This window comes from Peromyscus eremicus, chromosome 2, assembly GCF_949786415.1.
Source record: "Peromyscus eremicus chromosome 2, PerEre_H2_v1, whole genome shotgun sequence".
NCBI classification, from domain to species: domain Eukaryota; kingdom Metazoa; phylum Chordata; class Mammalia; order Rodentia; family Cricetidae; genus Peromyscus; species Peromyscus eremicus.
In genome coordinates this window covers 28,332,305-28,353,596 of record NC_081417.1, presented here as the reverse complement: position 1 = coordinate 28,353,596, position 21,292 = coordinate 28,332,305, and the positions used below count along the sequence as shown (strand labels likewise).

At 41.4% G+C, this 21,292-nt stretch overlaps 1 protein-coding gene across 1 annotated transcript in view; it reads right to left on the bottom strand.

The window, feature by feature from the left end:
- Mrps28 (mitochondrial ribosomal protein S28) overlaps positions 1-21,292 on the bottom strand; it is a 119,967-nt gene that overhangs the window by 93,584 nt on the left and 5,091 nt on the right. The window contains exon 2 of the mRNA XM_059253958.1: positions 211-392. Within this exon, the coding sequence (XP_059109941.1) occupies positions 211-392 (182 nt within the window). The remainder of the gene's footprint in view (positions 1-210; positions 393-21,292) is intronic.

Sequence of the window (21,292 nt, the reverse complement as noted above, 5' to 3'; positions counted from 1 at the left end):
CTCCCCAGGCAGACTTTACTGGCTGTCCAGTGAATCCTAGGGATCCACCTGACTCCCCAGCACTGGGGTTACAGGTTCATGTACCACACCTGACTTTCTGTGGGGTCCCAGGGCTGGAATTCTGGTCCTTCTAATTGCAGAACAACAATTTACTGACATCATTTCCCTACTATGAACATTTTAACATCACTTGGAAATGATTCTACTTACTCGCCATCCACGTCTGGTCTTTTACACACACAGTGAAACTTGCCACCAAAATCTATGTAGAGATCATCCTCCACAATATGAAAGATCCGTCCAATGACCAGTTTGTCCTTGGCAGGCCCCAGCTGTGTCAGTGGAGAGTGTCGCAGCATGGAAGCAAAGGATTCCACATTTTTTGGAGACTCCTAAATATGAGAAGAAAATATTTATATACATGAAATCCATCAAAAAGATGAGAGTAAGTTTAACAGGGACTTAAAGAGGAAATTTCGAAAGAGCAACTTGCTGTACAATCACAGTGTGCAAAATTAACTCAACCAAAAGTGGAAGTCTGCTCCGTAAGAGTTAAACTCTTTCTCTTCCTCTTCTCCCTTTCCTTCTCACAAAAGCAGCACAGCCAAGGGCCTGGCAGAGCAGAGGAAAGCGGGCAGGACATGGGCAGTGCTGTCAAATCCTGGGCTCCTGAAGACCCCAGGAGACCACACTGACCTCACTCCCAGAACTGAGCTTCTGCAAAAACAGTCTAGTCCAGAGAGTGATTCCATCACAAATACCAGTGTAAACACGAGTCCTTGTTATAGAATAAGTGTAAACAAATTGGGTTTGTCTTCACACCCCTCTTTTTCTGATATCAACAGCCTCTAACTCTTACGCTGCAAACTTTCTAGGAGTCTTCTGTGGGGATCTACTTGAAAGCTGCACACAGGATGTTGGGAAAGTATTTTCTTATTCTTACAATTGTTTTCAGACATGCTTCTTTAGAATCTGTAAATACAAACTTGTGTTTTCCAGTCATCTTTAATTTGAAAATAGGATGTGTATATAGATGTTGGTGCAAAATAAGTACAAGGTTTCTATTTGTGAGAACAAATTACAGAAGAATATTAATAATGTGATCTGAATCCCTCTACCTACCTATACCCTGAATTATGAATGAGTTTTACATATTACTCAAGGATTATTAATCATTTAGTGGCATGTACCTTCAATTACACAACTACATTTGTAACAGAATTTTAATGTGTTACTCTGAGGATTAAAAACTCAAATGCCCGGCCCTGTGAGGATCCCTGGGAGAACGAGAGGCCAGTCTGGTGGAAAGAGTCACTACTTAGCCTTTTAAAAATGCATTCATGGTGAAAAAGAAAACAAGTAAACAAATAAATACACATTCCATTTCATACAGGAGACAAAACATGCCCAAGGTGTTGAATTTGGCTCATGGACCATAATTTTATGAGCTCTGCTTCAGGGGGAAATGGGCAAGACAGTTGACTGATGCTGTGTCCCACAAGTGCTACAATGTGTGTGTGTGTGTGGGGGGTGTCACAGTAGGAAGTAACATACTGGAAGGACTCCTCAGCACAGAAAGTCAATGCAAACCAAAGCCATAGCAGTAGACCTGGACACCAGGGTGGCCAGAAGCGCATCCCACCAGCTTATAACTCCTCAATTCACATTAAAGCTCCCCAGAAAAGTATCTTAAAAAACAGATCTTGCTGGGCAGCGTTGGTGCATGCCTTTAATTCCAACACTCGGGAGGCAGAGGTAGGTGGATCTCTATGAGTTCGAAGCCAGTATGATCTACAGCTTGAGTTCCAGGACAGCCAGGGAGGTTACCCAGAGAAACCGTGTCTCAAAAAACAAAAACAACAACAACAAAAAGCGGGTCTTGCAGAAAGAAAAAGGAAAAGCACACCCTAGAGCAGTGGTTCTCAACCTTCCTAATGCTGCGACCCTTTAATACAGCTCCCCAGGTCGTGGTGACCTCCAATCATAAAATTACTTTCATTGCTACTTCCTAAATGTAGTTCTCTACTGTTATGAACTGTAACGTAAATATCTATGTTTTCCAATGGTCTTAGGTGACCCCTGTGAAAGGATCATCCGACACCCCCCACAGGTTGAGAACTACTGTCCTAGAGTGCACTGCCCAGCCCTACACAGAGCAGGGTCGCACCAAGGAAACCGGGGAAGAAACAAGGCAGCCACTGTGTTCCTCTGCTGGAAGCCACCAAGCCACCCACAGCAGGTGCCACCAGAGCAGCGGGGAGACCAAACAGATATCAGTGTAGGGTCTCACTGTGCTGCTTGTAGCCAGGAGGCCCCATCCACACCGACCCCAACAGGTTTCTTCTTGTAATTTGTTTTCAGCTGACTCTTTGGGGCCACGGCCCAAGTCAAACAAGAGAATCCAGAAGTTAACCATGCACTCAGGGCCCACTCCTAAAACACACACTCGCCTCAGAACCATGAAGAGACGCCTGGGTGAGCGCAGGGAGGCAGCAAGTGGCACTTCTCCCGTGGGTTCAGAAAGCAGTATGTTCAAGTACTCAGTAAAGATTCCCTTGGGCTGGCAGATGCTCGGTGGGTAGGGTGCCTGCTGACAAGCCCCACCTGAGTTCAATCCCTGAACCCACTTGGTAGGGGAGCTGCAGTAAGCTGTCCTCTGACCTTCACAGGCAAGCTGCGACATGTGCACAGACACAAACAGGTGAAATAAAGTGAATTCCCTTGAGAGTTAGTAAATCTGTTTGAAACTGTCTTTTCCATTACACGTTTTTCTGAAAGTCTATTTTTAAATCAAATGGAAACGAACCATTTCTCTCTCTTCTGTCTCCTTTGCCTTTAGCACATCTTAAATGGGGCAAATGTGTTCTCAGTGAGTGAAAGAGTCCTGGGTTAGCACCTAAATCTGTTCTTAAACTGTATATTCATCATCACTAACTGACTTGTGGAAGCCATTTTAGATATCAGATACAAACCAGAGTCTAGAACCATCTCTGAATTGCTAGGGCCTAAACCAAGCTATATTCATTTACTTCTCAAGTGATTTCTAAAAACATCAAACATGGCAACTCCCACAATACACTCTGACAACAGGGAGTCCTGTTTCTGAAGCGTCTGGACCAACACTCAGCTCCTTGCGATGCTGATACTGCTCACTGACAGTAGACCACAGTCAACCACTGGTCTGCCTCACAGAGCTCAGTGATGGAAAGCATCGCCATAAAGCTCATTCACAGATTGGTCAGGGAAGGCAGAGATCCGGGGACCAACTGCATGCTCACTTATGTTGTCTGTAACTTCAGCACTACAGAGGCCAAGGCAGGGGCATTGTCATGAGTTCAGTATCTGTCTAGTTCTTGCTGAGTTCCAAGGTATACTAGATTATGGAGTGAGAACCTGTCTCAGAAAGAAAGGATAGGGAAAGTTGGTTGTGGAGCTCAGACTTCCTACTACTCTCTTGTACTTTTTTCTTCATTAGAAGACTGAAAATTGCCAGAGACAGTGGTGGCGCATGCCTTTAATCCCAGCACTCGGGAGGCAGAGGCAGGCAGATCTCTGTGAGTTCGAGGCCAGCCTGGTCTACAGAGTGAGTACCAGGGCAGCCAGGGCTACACAGAGAAAATTAAAAAGGAAAAAAAGAAGAGGATGACTGCAAATTGGACAGAATTACCTAGATAGACAGGGAGGAAAGGCGAAGGGGGTTCAGATACAGGGAACAGGACAGCTTTGATTCACTCACTTCTCAAATAGGAACTGTCTGTTGAATGCCACTGTGGTCTGACCGTGAAATGCCTCCTGTTATTGCTGCCGTTTGTAAGGTTGTGGAACTTCTAGGAGGGGGAACCTTGCTGGAAGTAGGTCAATGGGGGAAGGACTTGGGAGTTTTACTAGGCCAGCCCACTTCTGGTAGGCTCTCTGTCTCTATTCTGCCATATGTAGGGAGGTGGGAGGCCCCAAATACACACTCCTGCCACTGTGGGGCTATTTCGACCACGCCATCGACTTCATGATCAACTGTACCCACTCAAACAGTGAGCCAATGACAACACACACTTCCTTAAGTTGCTGCTTGTCAGGTATCCGGTCACAGCAGCAAATAAAAGTAATAAATAGACGTGCCCTAATATGAACCATGTGAGAGAGCAGAGGAACGCAGAGTTAAAGCAATGTGACAACAGTTTTAGGGTCCAAAAAGTCGCTGAAAGCAGTAGCTATTCACACTTACGTGCTTACAAATTTGTAAGGAGTTGGGAGTCCAAAGAGAATTCTAATCAATGGAGTGACAACATTTGTTAATTGATAAGAAAGTTTTGTTAGTAGTATGCAAGATACACCAGAGAAAGGGAGGAAGTAAGTTTTATACTTTTTTTATTACATAAAACTACATAACATTTCAGGGAATGCTGGCTATCTGACAACTTATAAAAAACTGTATATATGCTTGTGCCTGTTAATATAAACATAAGCTTGTCTAGTGACAGTATACAGACACAAATCCCCTCCAAAATTACACCAAGTGCTAAATGCAAATTTTAGCCTAGAACTATTTTTTCTTTACATTACCTACAATTAAAAACTCTAGATTACAAAGAATATGTATCACTTTAAATACTTGATATATGGTGTATATGTAACTACATTATCATGTTTATAAGGACATTTACTATGCAGCTTTAAATCAAAAGTTACTAGTACTGAAAGAAGCAAGGAACATGAACTAGTTCAACTACTTGGCTTAGCAGATGAGAACTAAGGCCGCAGAGTAGGACACAGAATGAGGCCAGAAAGATTTTACCCAAATGTCACAAATTATAAGAAAAACCTGTGGGCAAAGAGAAAGACTAGAAACCCCAGGAGAAGGCTACTAGAACTGGCTGAAGCCACTGGTACAGGTACAAAGCACTCCAGCATCTGTAGATGACCTGTGATTCACTGCAATACTAAGACAAACACCCCTGGGTGGAGATTTAAGATACTAAAGAGACATATGATGCATGAAATTCTATGCAGAACTACGTATAACAGACAATCTAGGAGAAAGCCCAGGCTAAGCAAGTGAGCCTAAAGAGCCCAGGCTACGTGACATAAAAGTCCTAATCCTTCATATAATGCTGCATTTGAGCTATTAAACCCCCCTTCTCTGCTGGGGCTACTCCCACTCCTTGGGAGTTTACTGTGCCCCTGATTCTGTCCAATTCCTCCTTTCAGGACACAAGGACCTCTAGAACTCCTCTGGAGGTGGCTATAGGTAAGTCACCCAAACAGTGCCTATATACAGGTAAGCACTCCCCCCAAATTAATTTAACAAAAGTAATTTAAATTTCTTATAGACTCAGTCACCACCCAATTTTACCAATTAACTTGTATTTTTCAAGCAGAATAAAAATCCCCACAGGGAACATTTGGCATGTATGGAAGTATGCTTGGCTGTTAGGACTGGGTGCTACTGGAATATGATAATAATATTGATAATGATAACAGCAGAATTTATTATCAGCAGGCCTTCCAGGAAAGGTTCAGAGAAATTCTTTAGAGAGAAGGAAATTGGTGAAGATCAGAAACTTGGGTAAAGAAAAGAATACCGGAAAAGGAGTGAGCATGTAAAAAATAAAGACATCTCTTTCTCTTACTCTTCACTAATCTGTCTACTAGGTAATAGCTTGTTCATGAGCAACAAGTTCCTTAATGACAAAAGGGTCGACTCTCTAGGACAATGCAACAATCCTCTACATCTGTAGCAAACTAACAGCAGACCTAACACAACAGTGAAAGGCAAAGCTGACGGAACTCCAAGGACACCTGGATAAAGTCACGATTGCAGTCAGAAGTCAACACACTATTGGAACAGGCAGATGGAGCAGACAGAGAGTGATGGAGACATGGGTAAGCTCAGCACCACCAACACCCAACTGAACATAAACGGACCCGGTTAGATGACTTCATTCTGCAGCACAAGAATATATTCTTTTCAAGCTCATGTGGAACATTCACCAAGTTAGAGGAACTTTTAGATCATAAACACCTTCACAAATTTACAACAGTTTTTAGCCCGAGGTGTAGACCACTGGTAGAGTACTTGCCTAGCATTTGCAAGGTCCTAGGTATGAACTCCAGTATCATATACAGAAAGAAAGAAGGGGAAAAGGGGATAAAGGAGATGGAAGGAAGGGAGAGAAGGGATGGAGGAGGAAGAGTAAGCATACAATGTTTGATCTCAGGCCACAACAGAATTAAACTAAGAGTTCAAAAATCACATAGTACTTAGATAGTAAACTACATATTTCTTTCTATACACAAAAGACAAGCAGAACTTCCAAGGAAACTATATAAGTACTTTGAAGGGGTTTAAAATAAAAACAGAATTTACCAAATGTGTGGCATGCAGTGAAAACAATGCTTTGAATGTTCTAAGACTGATATACATGGTATAAATGCTCAAAACCCTGAATCAATCTCTTAAGTCTCCACCTTCAATTAAGTCCAAAGTAAGCAAAAGAAAACATTAAAATTAGAGCAGAAAACAGTAAAATTGTAAACAAGAAGTCAATAAAGAAAATGAACATAAGCAAATGTTGTTCCTTTAAAAAGATAGTACATTTTGAGAAAACTCTAGCCAGGCTAACTAAGAAAAGGACATGGAGAGGTGAGCTGGGAAAATGCCCAAAAGTTAAGAGTGCTTGGTGCTCCTCCAGAGAACCTGAATTCAGTTCCCAGAATGTTAAAACTGCAGTCTCACAACCTCTAGTAACTCCAGCTTCGTCATGAACCCACTGCCCTCTTCTGGCCTCTATAGGCACCTGTATACACTTACACAGACATACAAATAAGTAAAAATAAAAAATAAATTAAAAATAAAAGGCACTGCAGGGCGGTGGTGGCGTACACCTTTAATCCCAGCACTCAGTAGACAGAGGTAGGCAGACCTCTGTGAGTTTAAGGCCAACCTATCTACAAAGAGAGTTCCAGGGCAGCCAGGGCTGTTACACAGAGAAACCCTATCTCAAAAACAAAAACAAAACAAAAGCAAGTTAACAATAATCATTAACAAAATAAAACAACCCAACAATATAGCTATTACTGGAAATCTCAGACTCAAAATACTTCATTTACCCTTCTCACTGACCACAAAAAACACAAAGCACAGATAGTAAAACCACACATTGAGAAGGACAATTATATTAAAAACAAGAGGGGCAGCACTACAGATTCCAAAGATATGAGAGGATAATAAATGAATACCATGAAAAACTCTGTGCCCACGAACTTAAAAACCAAGATGAAATGGACAAATCCCTTGAAAAACATCATCCACCAACACTCACACAAAAAGAAGCAATTTAAAGACCAATAACTATTAAAGAAACCCATCGAATAATTAAGATTCTTCCAAAAGAGAAAGCATAAACACAGATAAATGCACTGGCAAATTTCACCAAACATTTAAGAAAGCAATTATTTAAATTTTCCACCATTTCTCTCATAAGACAGAAAGGAAAGAAATACTTCCCAATTTATCCTCTGAGGGCATCATTACCTTAATGCCAAACCACACAAGGACATTACAATGAACAGAACTATAGACCAAATCTTCAGTGAATACAGACTCAAATATCTACATCAAAATACCAGTAAACTAAATCCAAAAACATATAAAAAGAATTATAGCCCACAACCAAGTGTGATGTGACAGAGTCAACATACAGAGATCAATTAATATAACCCATCAAATCAATAGACGACAGAAGAAAAATCACATGGCCATGTCAACAGCTGCAGAAAAAGCCTATGATAAAATCCAATACACAGTCATAAACACTCTCACTAACCTAGGAACAAAGGGAAGCTTTTCAACTTGACAAAGAGTATCTTCAGAACCCCTCCAGCTACCATACTTAACGATGAGAAACAGGAAGATTTCTCCTATCAAGCTGAGAAAGAAGGCAAGGATTTACCCTCTTGAAGCTTTCAGCCTCATACTAGAAGTCCTCACTAATGTAGTAAGGCGGGGGAAACAAAAAAGCATACAAAAGAAGAAATAAAACTGTAAAACTGTCCTTGCAGGTGACATAATCATCTATTCAGAAGATCTTAAGACTCAGCAGGACAAGGAATGGGAGGTTGATTAGTAATTGGCTTGCCTAGCATACATCATGCCCTGGGCCCAGGCTCTGCACCACATAAAACTGGGAGTGGCGACACAAATTTGTAATCCCAAAGGTCAGGAGGTGAACTCAAGAGGATCTGAAGTTCAAGGCCATCTTTGTCCACATAAAGTTAAAAGCTAGCTGTTGCTGCTATTTTAATGTAAGTTAGCAATAAATTCGGGGGGGGGGGGGAGTCAGCCTGTGCTGCATGAGATCCCACCAAAAATAAAAATAATCAATAAGCAACCCTGCTTCCCCTGAAAATAGTAAAAATTACAGCAGGTTCGCAGGACATCAGGGTTTGTCAGAGTAGCCATCATGCGTAATGGGCAAATAAAATTACAAAAGGAAGCTAGGTTCACATTCTCTCTCTCTCCTTACCCCTCCATTTCCTACCCTTCCCCCACGTCTTTTTCTCGTCCTCTCCCTTTGCCCTTCTCCTCCTCCTCCTCCTCCTCCTCCTCCTCCTCCTCCTCCTCCTCCTCTTCCTCCTCCTCCTCTCTAACTAGACAGATTTGTCTAACTAGATGTTAGGTCTTGCAGGTAAGCACATGGGATTTTACTTCCAGCCATTCTACGAAGTGAAACATTTTCCCAAGCAAGACCAATGTTTTGCTGTAAAACCTTATGTAACTCAGTCTGTACTATACAATTTCTCTAATAACACAGACCACATTTAAAATTTATTATTATATTTTACCTTCCTTGCTGTACTCCAAGATGAAAGAGTTATCTGTATTGCTCACTACTAAAAAAGTTGCATAAATATACAGTCATGGCTCTTAAAAGACAAAGAAAAGTGGTATATTTACTGACTATCCTAAAGAGTCTCCTATAAATCAGTTTCTATTCCACCTATGACACCGTCCCTCTGAACAATACTCAACCGCCAATCTTTGACACACTAGTCAAAAAATTCTTTCCAGAGAAGATTCTCTTTATAGTGGGCAACGGTTACTACAGAGACTCAAAACTCCTCAAAGTATTGAGAATAAGTAACTGTTAACAGGACATTTATTATCCCTCAAAGGCTCAGGGAATACACAGAAGAAGGGGAATAGAAAAGGTAGGAGCTGGAGGATGGGGAAGAGAGCTATGAAATGCTATCTTCCAGGCATGACAGCATCATGGTACTCATGAACTCACAGCAGTTGTGTTTGCCTATGCAAAACTTACATGGATTCCTGGGATCAAACTCAGATCACCAAGGCTACATGGCAGTACCTCTATGAGCCATGTTTTCCAGACACACATTAAATTTAAAGTTAATTCACTAGTCACATTTTTTTTTTTTTTTTTTTTTTTTTTGAGACAGGGTTTCTCTGTGTACCTTTGGCGCCTTTCCTGGAACTCACTCTGCAGCCCAGGCTGGCCTTAAACTCACAGAGATTCGCCTGCCTCTGCCTCCCAAGTGCTAGGATTAAAGATGGTGAGCGCCACCACCGCCCAGCTCACTAGCCACATCTTAAATGCTCAAATGTGATATGTGGACAGCTTGTTACAGGACATTTCTACCATCCCACAAAGTGCTGGGCAGATGGCTCAGTTCAAAAAGTTCTTGCTGTGAAAGCATGAAGCCTGGAGCTCAGATCCCCAGCACCCATGTACTACAGGAGCACACCTGTAACCCCATTGGGAAAAATGGAGAGAAGAGAATCATTGGGGTTTTCTGGCTAGCTAGTCTAGCTGAATCAGTGGATCCAGATTCAGTGAGAGACCCTGACCCAGAAAATAAGTTAGAGGGCAATTGAGAAAGACATCCAATGTTAGCCTCTGACCTCCACATGCATGCGCGCGCACACACATGCACATTACTCACACCTACAAACACACAAATATGCACACTACACATACATAAACACAAAAAAAGCCTATATTAAGGAGAACTTGTTTGTATTGGAAGTCTCAGTAAAGTTTCAAGGACAGACAAGAAAGCACAGTCTGTATGGCAGAGCAGGGTACACAAAAGAACTGTATTATCTACCAGTTCTCATCAACAGACTGGAGTGGCATGTAGGCACTGATCATCCACGTACCAGATCACAGTGAGAGGAAAACAGTACTACTCCAGGTGCAATGTATTAAGATGGCTTGCTACATGGAGATTCTGTCTTAATTAGGGTTTCTACTGCTGTGAAGAGACACTATGACAACAGCAACTCTTCTAAAGGAAAACATGTACTTGGAGCTGGCTTACCGTTTCAGAGGTTTAGTCTGTTATCTTCATGGTGACATGCAGGCAGACATGGCACTTAAGAAAGAGCTGAGAGTTCTACATCTTGATCTACAGGCAGCAGAAGCAATGGTGTCCCATACTGGGTGTAGCCTAAACATGAGACTTCAAAGCCCACCTCCACAGTGACACACTTCCTCCAACAAGGCCACACCTATTCAACAAAGCTACACCCCCTAACAGTGTTACTTTCTATGATCCAAGCATTCAAAAACACATGAGTCTATCGGGGCCATACCTATTCAAATTACTACATTCTACTCCCGGACCCCAATAAGCTTGTAGCCATAACATAATGCAGAAATGCATTCAGTCCAATTTCAAAAGTCCCCATAGTCTATAATAGTTTCAAACTTGTTTAAAAGTCCAAAGTTCAAAGTCTCTTCTGAGATTCATGCAATCTCTTAACTATAAGCCCCTGAAAAATCACAATCAAAGCACAGATCACACACTTCCAACATACAATGGCATGGGATTGTATCCAAAATAGAGGAAAGGGAGCCTAGTGAAGAAATACCGGACCAAAGCAAAACTGAAAACCATCTGGGCAAACTCCAAACTCTGCATGTCCATGTCTGATGTCAAAATGCTCTGCAGATCTCCAACTCCTTTCAGCTCTGTTGACTGCAACACACTTCTCTCTCTTGAGCTGGTTCCACCCCCTGCTAGCAGCTTCCTTGGCAGGTATCCTACGGCTCTGGCATCTCCAACATCTTCGGGTCTCCAAGGCAATCCAGGCTTCTCCTTCACAGCTTCACACAATGGCCTTTCCGGGCCTCCATGCTGGGACACCTGGTCTCAGTGGCTTTCCTTAGTCTCAGAGAGAGATTCCATCACCCCTTTCTTCTACCCTTGACTCGAAAGCCAGAACCACATAGCTGAAGCTGCCAAGTTCTGCTGCTTGCTCGTCTGAAACATGGCGCCCTCATTCAATTACATCTTCATTGGCTTTCTGTTTTCCATAGTTTCCTTCACTGCCTAAGCTTGCCTGTCCTGGAACTCACTCTGTACACCACGCTGGCCTTGAACTTAAGAGATCCTCCAGGCTCTGCCTCTGGAGTGCTGGGATTAAAGGTGTACACAACCACTCAGGGCTCTTTAATCCCTTTTCACAAGTTGGAAGCTTAGCTACATGGGATCTTGTCCTGAGGTTGCCACTCCCTTTATTCCATTTCTTAATCCGTTTATCTTCTTCAACACAGGACTTAGCTCCAATCCATTTCCTGGTAATCTTTTCATCTTCAAATTGTACATTTTGTAATTTTCCTTGCTCAGTTTGTTCCTTTTTGTTATAGATCTGTGTAAGAGTAATAGCCATACAACAAAGTCAATACTAGGCTGTTTTGAGATTTCCTCTGCCAATGGAATTAATCCAAATCTCTTCACTTTAGCCCCAGGCAGACTCTTCAGACAAGGGCAAAAAACAGCCACATTCTTCACCAAAACATCCCAAGAATGATCTCTAGGCAACATAATAAAATTTTTCTCCTCTGAAACCTCTTGAGCCAGGCCCCCACAGTTCAAATCACCCTCAGCACCACTGCCTTCCATGCACCTACTAGTATGGCCCATTAAACCCCACTTAAATTATTCAATTGATTTTCTAATCCAAACTCCCAAAGTCTACATTCCTCCAAATAAAAGCATGGTATGGTCAGGCCTATCACAGGAATATCCCACTCCTGGTACCAATTTCTGTCTTAGTTAGGGTTTCTATTGCTGTGAAGAGACACCCATTACCATGGCAACTTTTCTAAAGGAAAACATTTAATTACTTTCAGAGGTTTAGTCCATTATCTTCATGGAGAAATGCAGGCAGACATGGTGCTGGAGAAGGAGCTGAGAGTTCTACATCTTGATCTGCAGGCAGCAGAAGCAACTATGTCCCACACTGGGCATAGCTTGAGCATCTGAGACCTCAAAGCTCACCTCCAGTGACACACTTCCTCCAACAAGGCCACACCTCCTAATAGTGCCACTCCCTATGGGCCAAGCATTCAAACACATGAGTCTAGGGGGACCATACCTATTCAAACCACCACAGATTCTAAATACAGTATGTCAACATAAGTGACTGGCAGTGGCTTTTAACAGTCTGCTTGTCTGGCTGAATGAAACCTATACTAAATGAAGACAGCCTGTACTAAATAGAGTTTCCTTAGTCCAGTGAAAGTATCCAAAAGGCCTGAAGAGAATGGAGTGTTGGAGTGGATTGACTATTTAAGCACTATTCACCCGCCCTTCACAGCAATCTCCTCACCAAAACTGAGAGACACTGGCCCTCCTCAAAGAACATGTGGTGGCTCTTCTCAGGAGGCAAGACTAACAGTGGGAATTGCTGTCAAAAAGGGATCCCTGAATTCATTGGAGACAACAAGGTTCTGCCAGGACAGCAGAGTCTCGGAGATCAGTGGCTATCAGGCTCTCTGTTTGGTTGATTATACTGTTCCTGGAAATGAAATGGATCAGAAAACTCTCAATTTCATGAAAAGAAATCTTGGCTTGAATCATAAGTGAGCATCATGACCTGAACCAATTTCCAGATTTTCTGTCTCTTAAATGAAAAGGAGTTCATTCCAAGGTCTTACCACCTGAATATGGATGGGAGGCTCAGTCTGGGAGGAAGGTATCTAAAAGGAAAAAAGAGGAAGGAACAAGAAAGGGTAGTGGGGTGGGAAAAAGACAGATTAAAAAGTACATTTCCTCTCATATATAGAATATACATGTACTTGTGTATATGATATGAGAGCAGAAGGCAGAGGAAGAGACCAGCAGGGGAGGGCTTGGAGATGGGGTAAGGGGGTAAGGGGTGGGAGGATAAACAGGAGCAAAGTGAGATGTATACATGTATTAAGTGTCATGGTGAAACTAGTATTGTGTATGCTAACTAAAAACAATTAAAAAGGAAAAAACTTAAACTAGCAAGCCTCCTCCTCACTTTCTCAAAGGGAGCTATGGCTATTTGATCAGAGTGACTGTCCATCAAGAAAGGAAAATCAATTTTTAGAGATGACCTGAGCTGGCACTAATTCCTGGGAAGACAATCACACCAGTCAGAATGGAGGTTGTTGAGACCACAAGCTCAACGGTGTTTTAGCTCAGTTCTCTCCGACCCATGTGCACACTCTGTAGCTATCTTCTCATTCTATAATGTATAACTGGAATAGACACACTTGGTAACTGTCAAAATCTTCACGCTAGTTCTGATTTGATAGAGAAGGCCAGCAGAAGACACTAGAACAGCGGCTCTCAACCTGTGGATCGAAACACCTTTGGCAAGCCTCTGTCTCCAAAAATATTTATATTACGATTCATAACAGTAGCCGAATTACAGTTATGAAGTAGCAACGAAATTACTGTTGGGGTCACCACAACATGAAGAACTGTATTAAAGGGTAGCAGCATTAGGAAGGCTGGGAACCACTGGACTGGGACGTCCCTACTTACCAAGTAAACTAACAGCAGTGCTGTATTCCCTGAAAGAATTGCAGCCACTGCGGCCAGCACAGAGAACTCAGTATAGGAGGCCATCCCTCGTTCCCATCAGCTGGTTTACACATGGCCCCGTACAAACAGATGGTCTTAGAGAACAACAATTTATTATCAGAAGCTTACTGGTAAACCCAACTGTAGCTACTGTTCTAGATGAGATGTAATTTCATGGCTGGAACAAATCAAGTATCCCTGAGCATCTGGCATGCCACTATTGATCTGACAAGTTTCCTCTTACCAAGCCTGATAGTAAAGGCACACACCTCACAGCTCTATCAGTTCTCCAGCTCTGTGCTATAACCTAAACCTTAGGAATTTTACTGTCAACCCATTCCGCTGGACATCATTCTGGTGATGGAACCTTGGGGAAAGCAGCAGCAACTCTATACTCCAGACACACAATAAGAAAATCATATGCCACAGGGGGAAAAATGAGCCCTGCCCTGCGAAAATTCTAGGTTTGGTGGTCTGGGACATATAAAGGTATCCCTTATTCCTAGCAGAAGCACAATGCCTAGTGGTTCTGGCTGATGTCTAGAGGCAACAAATACATTTCTGATCTGTGTTTTCTATTCTTTTTACAAGTTAACTCAAACCTGCTAGTTTTTCATGAACCCAGAACAAGAGAAGGTTTTACAACAGACCCAGGTACTCATGCAAGCTGTTCCATCTCTTGGGCTGCATGACCTGACAGATAGAGTGGCACCTGGAAATGTCCTGCAGCAGGTGTAAAGAATGGAGACTTGGATGGCCTTCTATAGGTGACCTAGAGTGTAGAACAAGGTAAAACTGAAAGATGGAGGAAACATCAGTAGGCAGAACTCTGAGCTTTGTGCCCAGGCAATGTTTTGCTTGGAAAGAGTTGGCTTAAAAAAAAGGGGGTAAGTAGTTTTGCTGGATGGTCAGGAATTCAGAAGGAACATGAATGGCAAGTCGAAGACAAGGCATAGGAGAAATATAAACAGACCTCTCTGAATGGAAAGGGCATGAATATAAGTCAGCTAGTGTTAGCCCTTTATCCTTTTCTGGTTTCACTATCCATTCATCTCCTGATGGACACCAGGCTGTTTGTAAGCTCTGGTTATGATAGACAGAGCACCAATAATCATGGGCAAGTGTCTCCAGTAAGATGTAGAGCCCTTTGGGTATATGTCCAAGAGGAGTACAGCTAGATCTTGTGGGAATGACTTCAATAAGCAAGAATATCAGTCATGTGGACATCAAGCAACCTCTTTTGCCTTTCTCAAATGGGTTCAAGGAACAGTGGTCATGGCAGCCAGGATGCACTTCCATCTTAGTGTTGAGGGGTATGTTAACAGGCTCCAGATGGTCGCCTAAAAGTTTCATCAAGGTGGCAGGCACCCATATATTATTTACTTGTTTGTTTGTTTGAGATAGGATCTCAGGTAGTCCAAGCTAGCCTTAAACTCACTATATAGCCAAGGATGGCTCTGAACTCCTGAGTTTCCTGCCTCTTCCTCCTAAGTACTGTTGGAATTACAGGTGTATCACTACATACACACACCCCACCACCACCACCACCACTACATATCTGTGTGTATGTGAAATGTGTGTGGTGTATGCATGTGTATAGAGATGCACACATCCACATGTACACTTCTGGAGGTGAGAGGAGGAAGTTGTCTTCCTCTATCACTCTCCCATCTTATTTCCTTGAGAAAGGGTCTGTCGCTAGAGCTGTCTTTCAGCTAGACTGGCTGACCAGCAAGTTCTAGTGACCTCGCGTCTCTGCCCCCTCAGCACTAGGGTATAAAATGCATCTGAACTCAGGTCCTCGTGCTTACACAACCAGCGCTCTTACCTAACGAGCTATCTCCCCAGCCCTAACCCCTCCATTTCTGTGGGAAGGAGGTTAGGTACAAATTCAGAAACGCTGACTTCTTTTTACCTGTGGTGACGTGGTTATAGTCCCTCCTAAATGATGAGGCAAGCAACCAAGAACAGAGAGCAATATTAAGTTCTCAATACAGTAGTATTCCCTATGCCCGCCACCTGCTGAAAAGCTGATTACAAGACACCATTCTGTACAGAAAAAAAAAAAAAAAAAAAAAAAAAAAGGACAGGAACATAGTACAGCTGGGGCTGACACGCTGAATATGGATTTACTAATCAGTATTCCATGGTAAAAATGAACTGTGGTTTATTTAATCATTTACTAGTTCTTGTTTTTTTTTAATAAACATACAGATTGTTTCCAATATTAAAAATAAAGCTGGGCTGGAGAGATGCCTTTCCAAAAGATTTGGGTTCAACTCCCAGTACCCCAAAACCATCTGCCCCAGTTCCGGGGAATCTAACACCCGTTTCTGGTCTCCGAGGGCTCCAAGCACACATGTGGTGCACAGACATACATGTAGAAAAAACACCTATACACATAAAATAAAATTTTAAATTAAAAAATATATTAATTAAATAAAGTTGCCATGGGACTGGAGAGATGGTTCAATGGTTAAGAGCACTTGCTGCTCTTACAGAGGACCTAGGTTTGGTTCCCAGCACCCACAAGGTGGTTCAAAACCATCTGTAATTCCAGTTCCAAGGTTCCAACAGCCTCTTCGGACCTTTTCAGCAACTGCATCCATATGCTGTACAAACATACATGGAAGCAGAACACTCACACACATAAAATTTTTTAAATTTTTTTAAATTAAAAGATAAAGCTGCTATGAATATTTGGGTTTAGGTATAGGTTTCATATGATTTTTTTTCTTCTTTTTGAGAAAGGGTCTCATGCAGGCCAGGCTGACCTCAAAGTCCTAACATCAAAAGTACCTTCAATTTCTTATCCTCCTGCCTCCACCTTCCAAGCACTGGGGTAGCCATCACTATTCCACTTACATAGTGCTAGAGACTGAACTCGGGCGGGGCTTCATGCACACTAGACAAGGACTCTATCAACCGATCCACACCCCAAATCTGAGCATAGGTTCTCACTTCTTTGAAATAAATAATCTCTCCCTAGTTAGCCTCAGTTCCCAGTGCTCCCTGTTTCTCTGGGAAACTCAACTGTGTCTACAGCATAGTTGGAGTCCAGGCAGTTGGCTGAGCTGCAGACTCCAGGGGAACAGCTGACGACATGCCAGCATGACTCATGCCCAGCAGCTACCACCAGGGAAGTCCACAAACCTTCAAAGAAGAAGGCAAAACCCCAACTGAGTCAAGACCATATACTTTCATTCCTAAATCCTACAGCACGGGCTCTGCTCAGTTGTGGTTAGTTTCTCTCTGGGGCCTGTGGACATGCCCTCAACACTAAGATGAAGTGCGTCCTGGCTGCCATGGCCAGTGCTCTTGAACCCATTTGAGAAGGGCAAAAGAGGTCAACTGATGTCCACAGGACTGGTAGTCTTGCTTCTCTGAGGTCATTCCTGTTATTTAATGCTACTAAATAAAAAAAGTAAAGGCTATAATCAGTTTCTAAAACTAATGTAATAAAAAAAGAAAATTTAATATAGCCCTTGGAAGAAAAATAAAGACATCAAAAGGAGGTAGCAAGGTTTCTGGGCAAAATATAGGTGTTAGCAAAGGTCTACAAGTAGAGAAACTAAGTCCGAGCATGAAAATGAGAAAAGGGTCTAAATGGGTCAGGTCATATGATCACCCTTCAAATATAAAAATCATTTTTCCTTTCTGGAAATGATGTGACTACTGCTTTTAAGCATATTTTAAGTGTTGATAAAAGCCTACTCCCTTGAGAAGTCTATCTACTTCAATTTACTATCTCATTGTCTTTATATTAACTGGCAATTTTCTCTAATGTGTAAATGAATGTTTCAGATGATTTTTATTACTAACTCTTAGTAACTCTTCCAGAATTCTACAATGTAAAGAAAAAAGGCTGGCATCATGGCTAAAATCAGAAACATTTTTCAACATTCTTTTACAAATCTAATAATTTTTAAAGTGGAATGTTTTGGGTTTTTTGTCAATAGAAAACTGGGAAGAGAACAAAGAAAACTGGGAGGGTAAGAATGAAGGGTTAAATAAATGCACATAATTTTGTTATTATATTTAGTGGACTTAAAACATAAAGAATAACATCATTTTCCCCGTTATATTGAAACTGACATGCTACCTACTGAGATGAGGCACCCTCTCTGTATAGTGAAACAAATCCTTTGGTATTCGGAAAAGAACTCAATGATGAATTTAATCTTCTATCATGAACTGGAGAGACTGCTAGTGCTTAGGAGCACTTGATGCTCTTGGGGAACATCCATTCCCAGCATCCACACAGTACACATAGAAACATGCGGACAAAACACTTGTGCACATTTAATAAACAAACTATGTACTGGAAAATTCAAGGGATTTTTTATTTTGTTTTGTTTTTTTTGTTTGTTTGTTTGTTTGGCTTTTTGAGACTGAGTCTCTCTACAGAGCCCTGAATATCCTGGAACTCATTCTGTAGACCAGACTGGCCTTCAACTCACAGACATCCACCTGTCTCTGCCTCCCAAAGTGGCAAGATTAAGGCATGGGTCACCACACCTGGCTAAGATTTTTAAACAAACAAAAATTAATAAGAAAGTAAAAATATTTAACAATTATTTACTTGAAATCCAGCCAAGATATTGTGAAAATAAATCAAACTACAAAGTGTCCTATAATGTCAATATTCTCAGTAATCTAAAGCAGAACAATGTTCAACTGTGCAGGCCCTAAACTTCTTGAAAACCACTTTTTCAATGTACTGAAGAGGGATAGGACACCCTCTTCTGTAAAGAAGGAGTAGTACTTGCCTGGACACAGGAAAAACCCATTCTTTGCTCAATACTGCCATCTTTGGGCAGTTAACATGGGTCATAAACTACAACAGTTCATATTGTCATAGTGTTCAGATTCATGTTGTCTAAATGAAATAGGAGAGATTAAGTTTTTAAGATTTAGGAGTGGAAAGGCTGGGATGTCGCTGAAAGATACAGCAACGGTCTCTCGTGTGCTAGGGTCTGGCTTCGATGCCCTACCCCACAAAGGAAAAGAAGAGACTGAAAAAATATATTTACAAAAATCTTTATCAAACATTTGCCAGTAGACTTTTATGCACCAGAATGAGCTGTGTTGATCACAATAATGAATAATATATTTGGTCCTTACACTCAAAATAAGCAAAACAACTAAAAAATTGAAAAAAATACCAGCATCAAGGCTAATGAACCAAAGGAAAAGAGATGTGGCCACATGAGCACAAAAGTCACCATAGAACCCACAGGGCCTTTAAATCCAAATTCCCTTCCACAGGGCCTTTAAATCCAAATTCCCTTTATCTATAACTTTCATGAGAAATAGGACAAAGAATTATGTGGATCAATTCCTGACTGCTTGGTATATATGAAATGCTAAAATGAAACCCATTATTTTATAAGATTCACACATGCTAAAAAAAATGTCAGTGGGTGCCACTTAAAATTTAATCACCATATATATATATATATATATATATATATACACACACACACACACACACACACACACATATATATACACACATATATATATACACACTAAAGTAGGCATCTGAAATGCTATTTTTGTATTTATAACTACTCAACTATCAAACTAAGTTTTACAATTTAAATCAACATATATTCCTACTTAACATGTAAGGCATTATGCAGTGGATGAGAAGAACAAATGAAACCTAACCCTGCTCTCCAAGAGTTATAATTACAAAGTAAGATAACAGGCTCAGAAATGACTTCAGTGAAACCACAGAGCTGTCAGCATAAAGACAATTTGAAGCAAAGCACAGGCCATTCAAAGGTGTTTCATGCGGTTGGTCGGATCACCAAGGCTAGACAAAGAATGAGCTTTACAGTGAATCTGCACAGGGGAAACATCTCAGGGTGGAGAGCATGGGGAGAACTATTTGTTTAGGAGACAATGTTTATCTTTAAACAAAATCAAGCACAAACCATTTAACCAATGAAATCTTACATAAAACCCCCAATATATATGCCATAAATGTAATTTCGTGACTACAAATGTATCATATAAGCTCATTTATCAAGTAAAAAATATAAGCATCTTCTCCTTCTTCTATTCCTATTATTCTTACATTTGGTCTTTTCAGTGTCCCAGATTTCCAGGATGTTTTTTATTAGGAATTTTTTAGATTTAACATCTTTTGTGAATGATGAATCTATTTCCTCTATCGTGTCTTCTACACCTGAGATTCTCTCTTCTATCTCTTGTATTCTATTGGTGATATTTGCATGTGTAGTCCCTGTTCAATTCCCCAGATTTTCCATATCCAAGATTCCCTCCATTTGTGATTTCTTAATTGCTTCCATTTCCATTTTCAGGTCTTGTTTCCCTTTATCTGTTTGTTTTTTCTTGTCTTTTGGGGGGATTTATTAATATCTTCCTTTTTTTTTGTCTGTCTTTTCCTCTATTTCTTTAAGAGTTTTTTTTCATATCCTCTTTAAGGACTGTGATGGTATTTTATTTGTATTGAAATGTGATTTTAATTGTATGTTAATAAATAAAGTTGCCTGGGGGTCAGAGTTATAGAGCCATAGCAAGTGCATGGCGGTGGTGGCGCACGCCTTTAAGGACCTGGAGGGCGGTACATACAGGCAATGACAAGGCAGTCACGTGTTTAGTTTACAACCAATGAGAAGGCAGAACATCTAGACTATTTAAAGACATACACACAGGAAGTAGGCCTCTTTTTCGGAGAGCTCTCTTGGCTGAAGCAGGATAGCTGAAGCAGGAAGGGTAAGGCTCTTAGTTCTGACCTCTTGGCTTTCTTCTCTGAATCGGCTCTGTGTTTCTTATTTAATAAGACGGTTGGTTATATCTACAAAGGACCTCTATCATCTTCATAAAATCATTTTAAGGTCATTTTCTTTTATTTTAATTTATTTATTTTTATTTTATGTGTATCCATGTTTTGCTTGCATGTATGCATGTATGAGGGTATCAGATCTTGGAGTTACAGACAGTTGTTAGCTGCCATATGGGTCTGGTAATTGAACCCAAATCCTCTGGAAGAACAGTCAGTGCTCTTAACCACTGAGCCAACTCTCCACCCATTAAGGTCATTTTCTTGTGCTTCAGCTGTGTTGGATTTTTCTGGTCTTGCTGTTGTGGAATACCTGGGCTCTGGTGGTGCCATATTGCCTTTTCTGTTATTGATCTTTCACTGGCATTTAGGCATCTGGATTTGGTTGAGCAGACAATGGAATCGTGTAGGAGACACACCTCTGGGCGTGTATGTGAGAGTGTTTCCAGAGAGACTGAAATGAGGAGGAGACTCACCCTGGATGTGGGTGGCACTACCCAACAGGCTGAGGTCTCATTCAAGAGGAAAAGGGAAAATGAGAAAGAGAACTGACTACCACCACTCATCTCTCTGTTTTCTGGCTCCGGGCACACATAACCAGCTGTTTCTGCTCCTGAT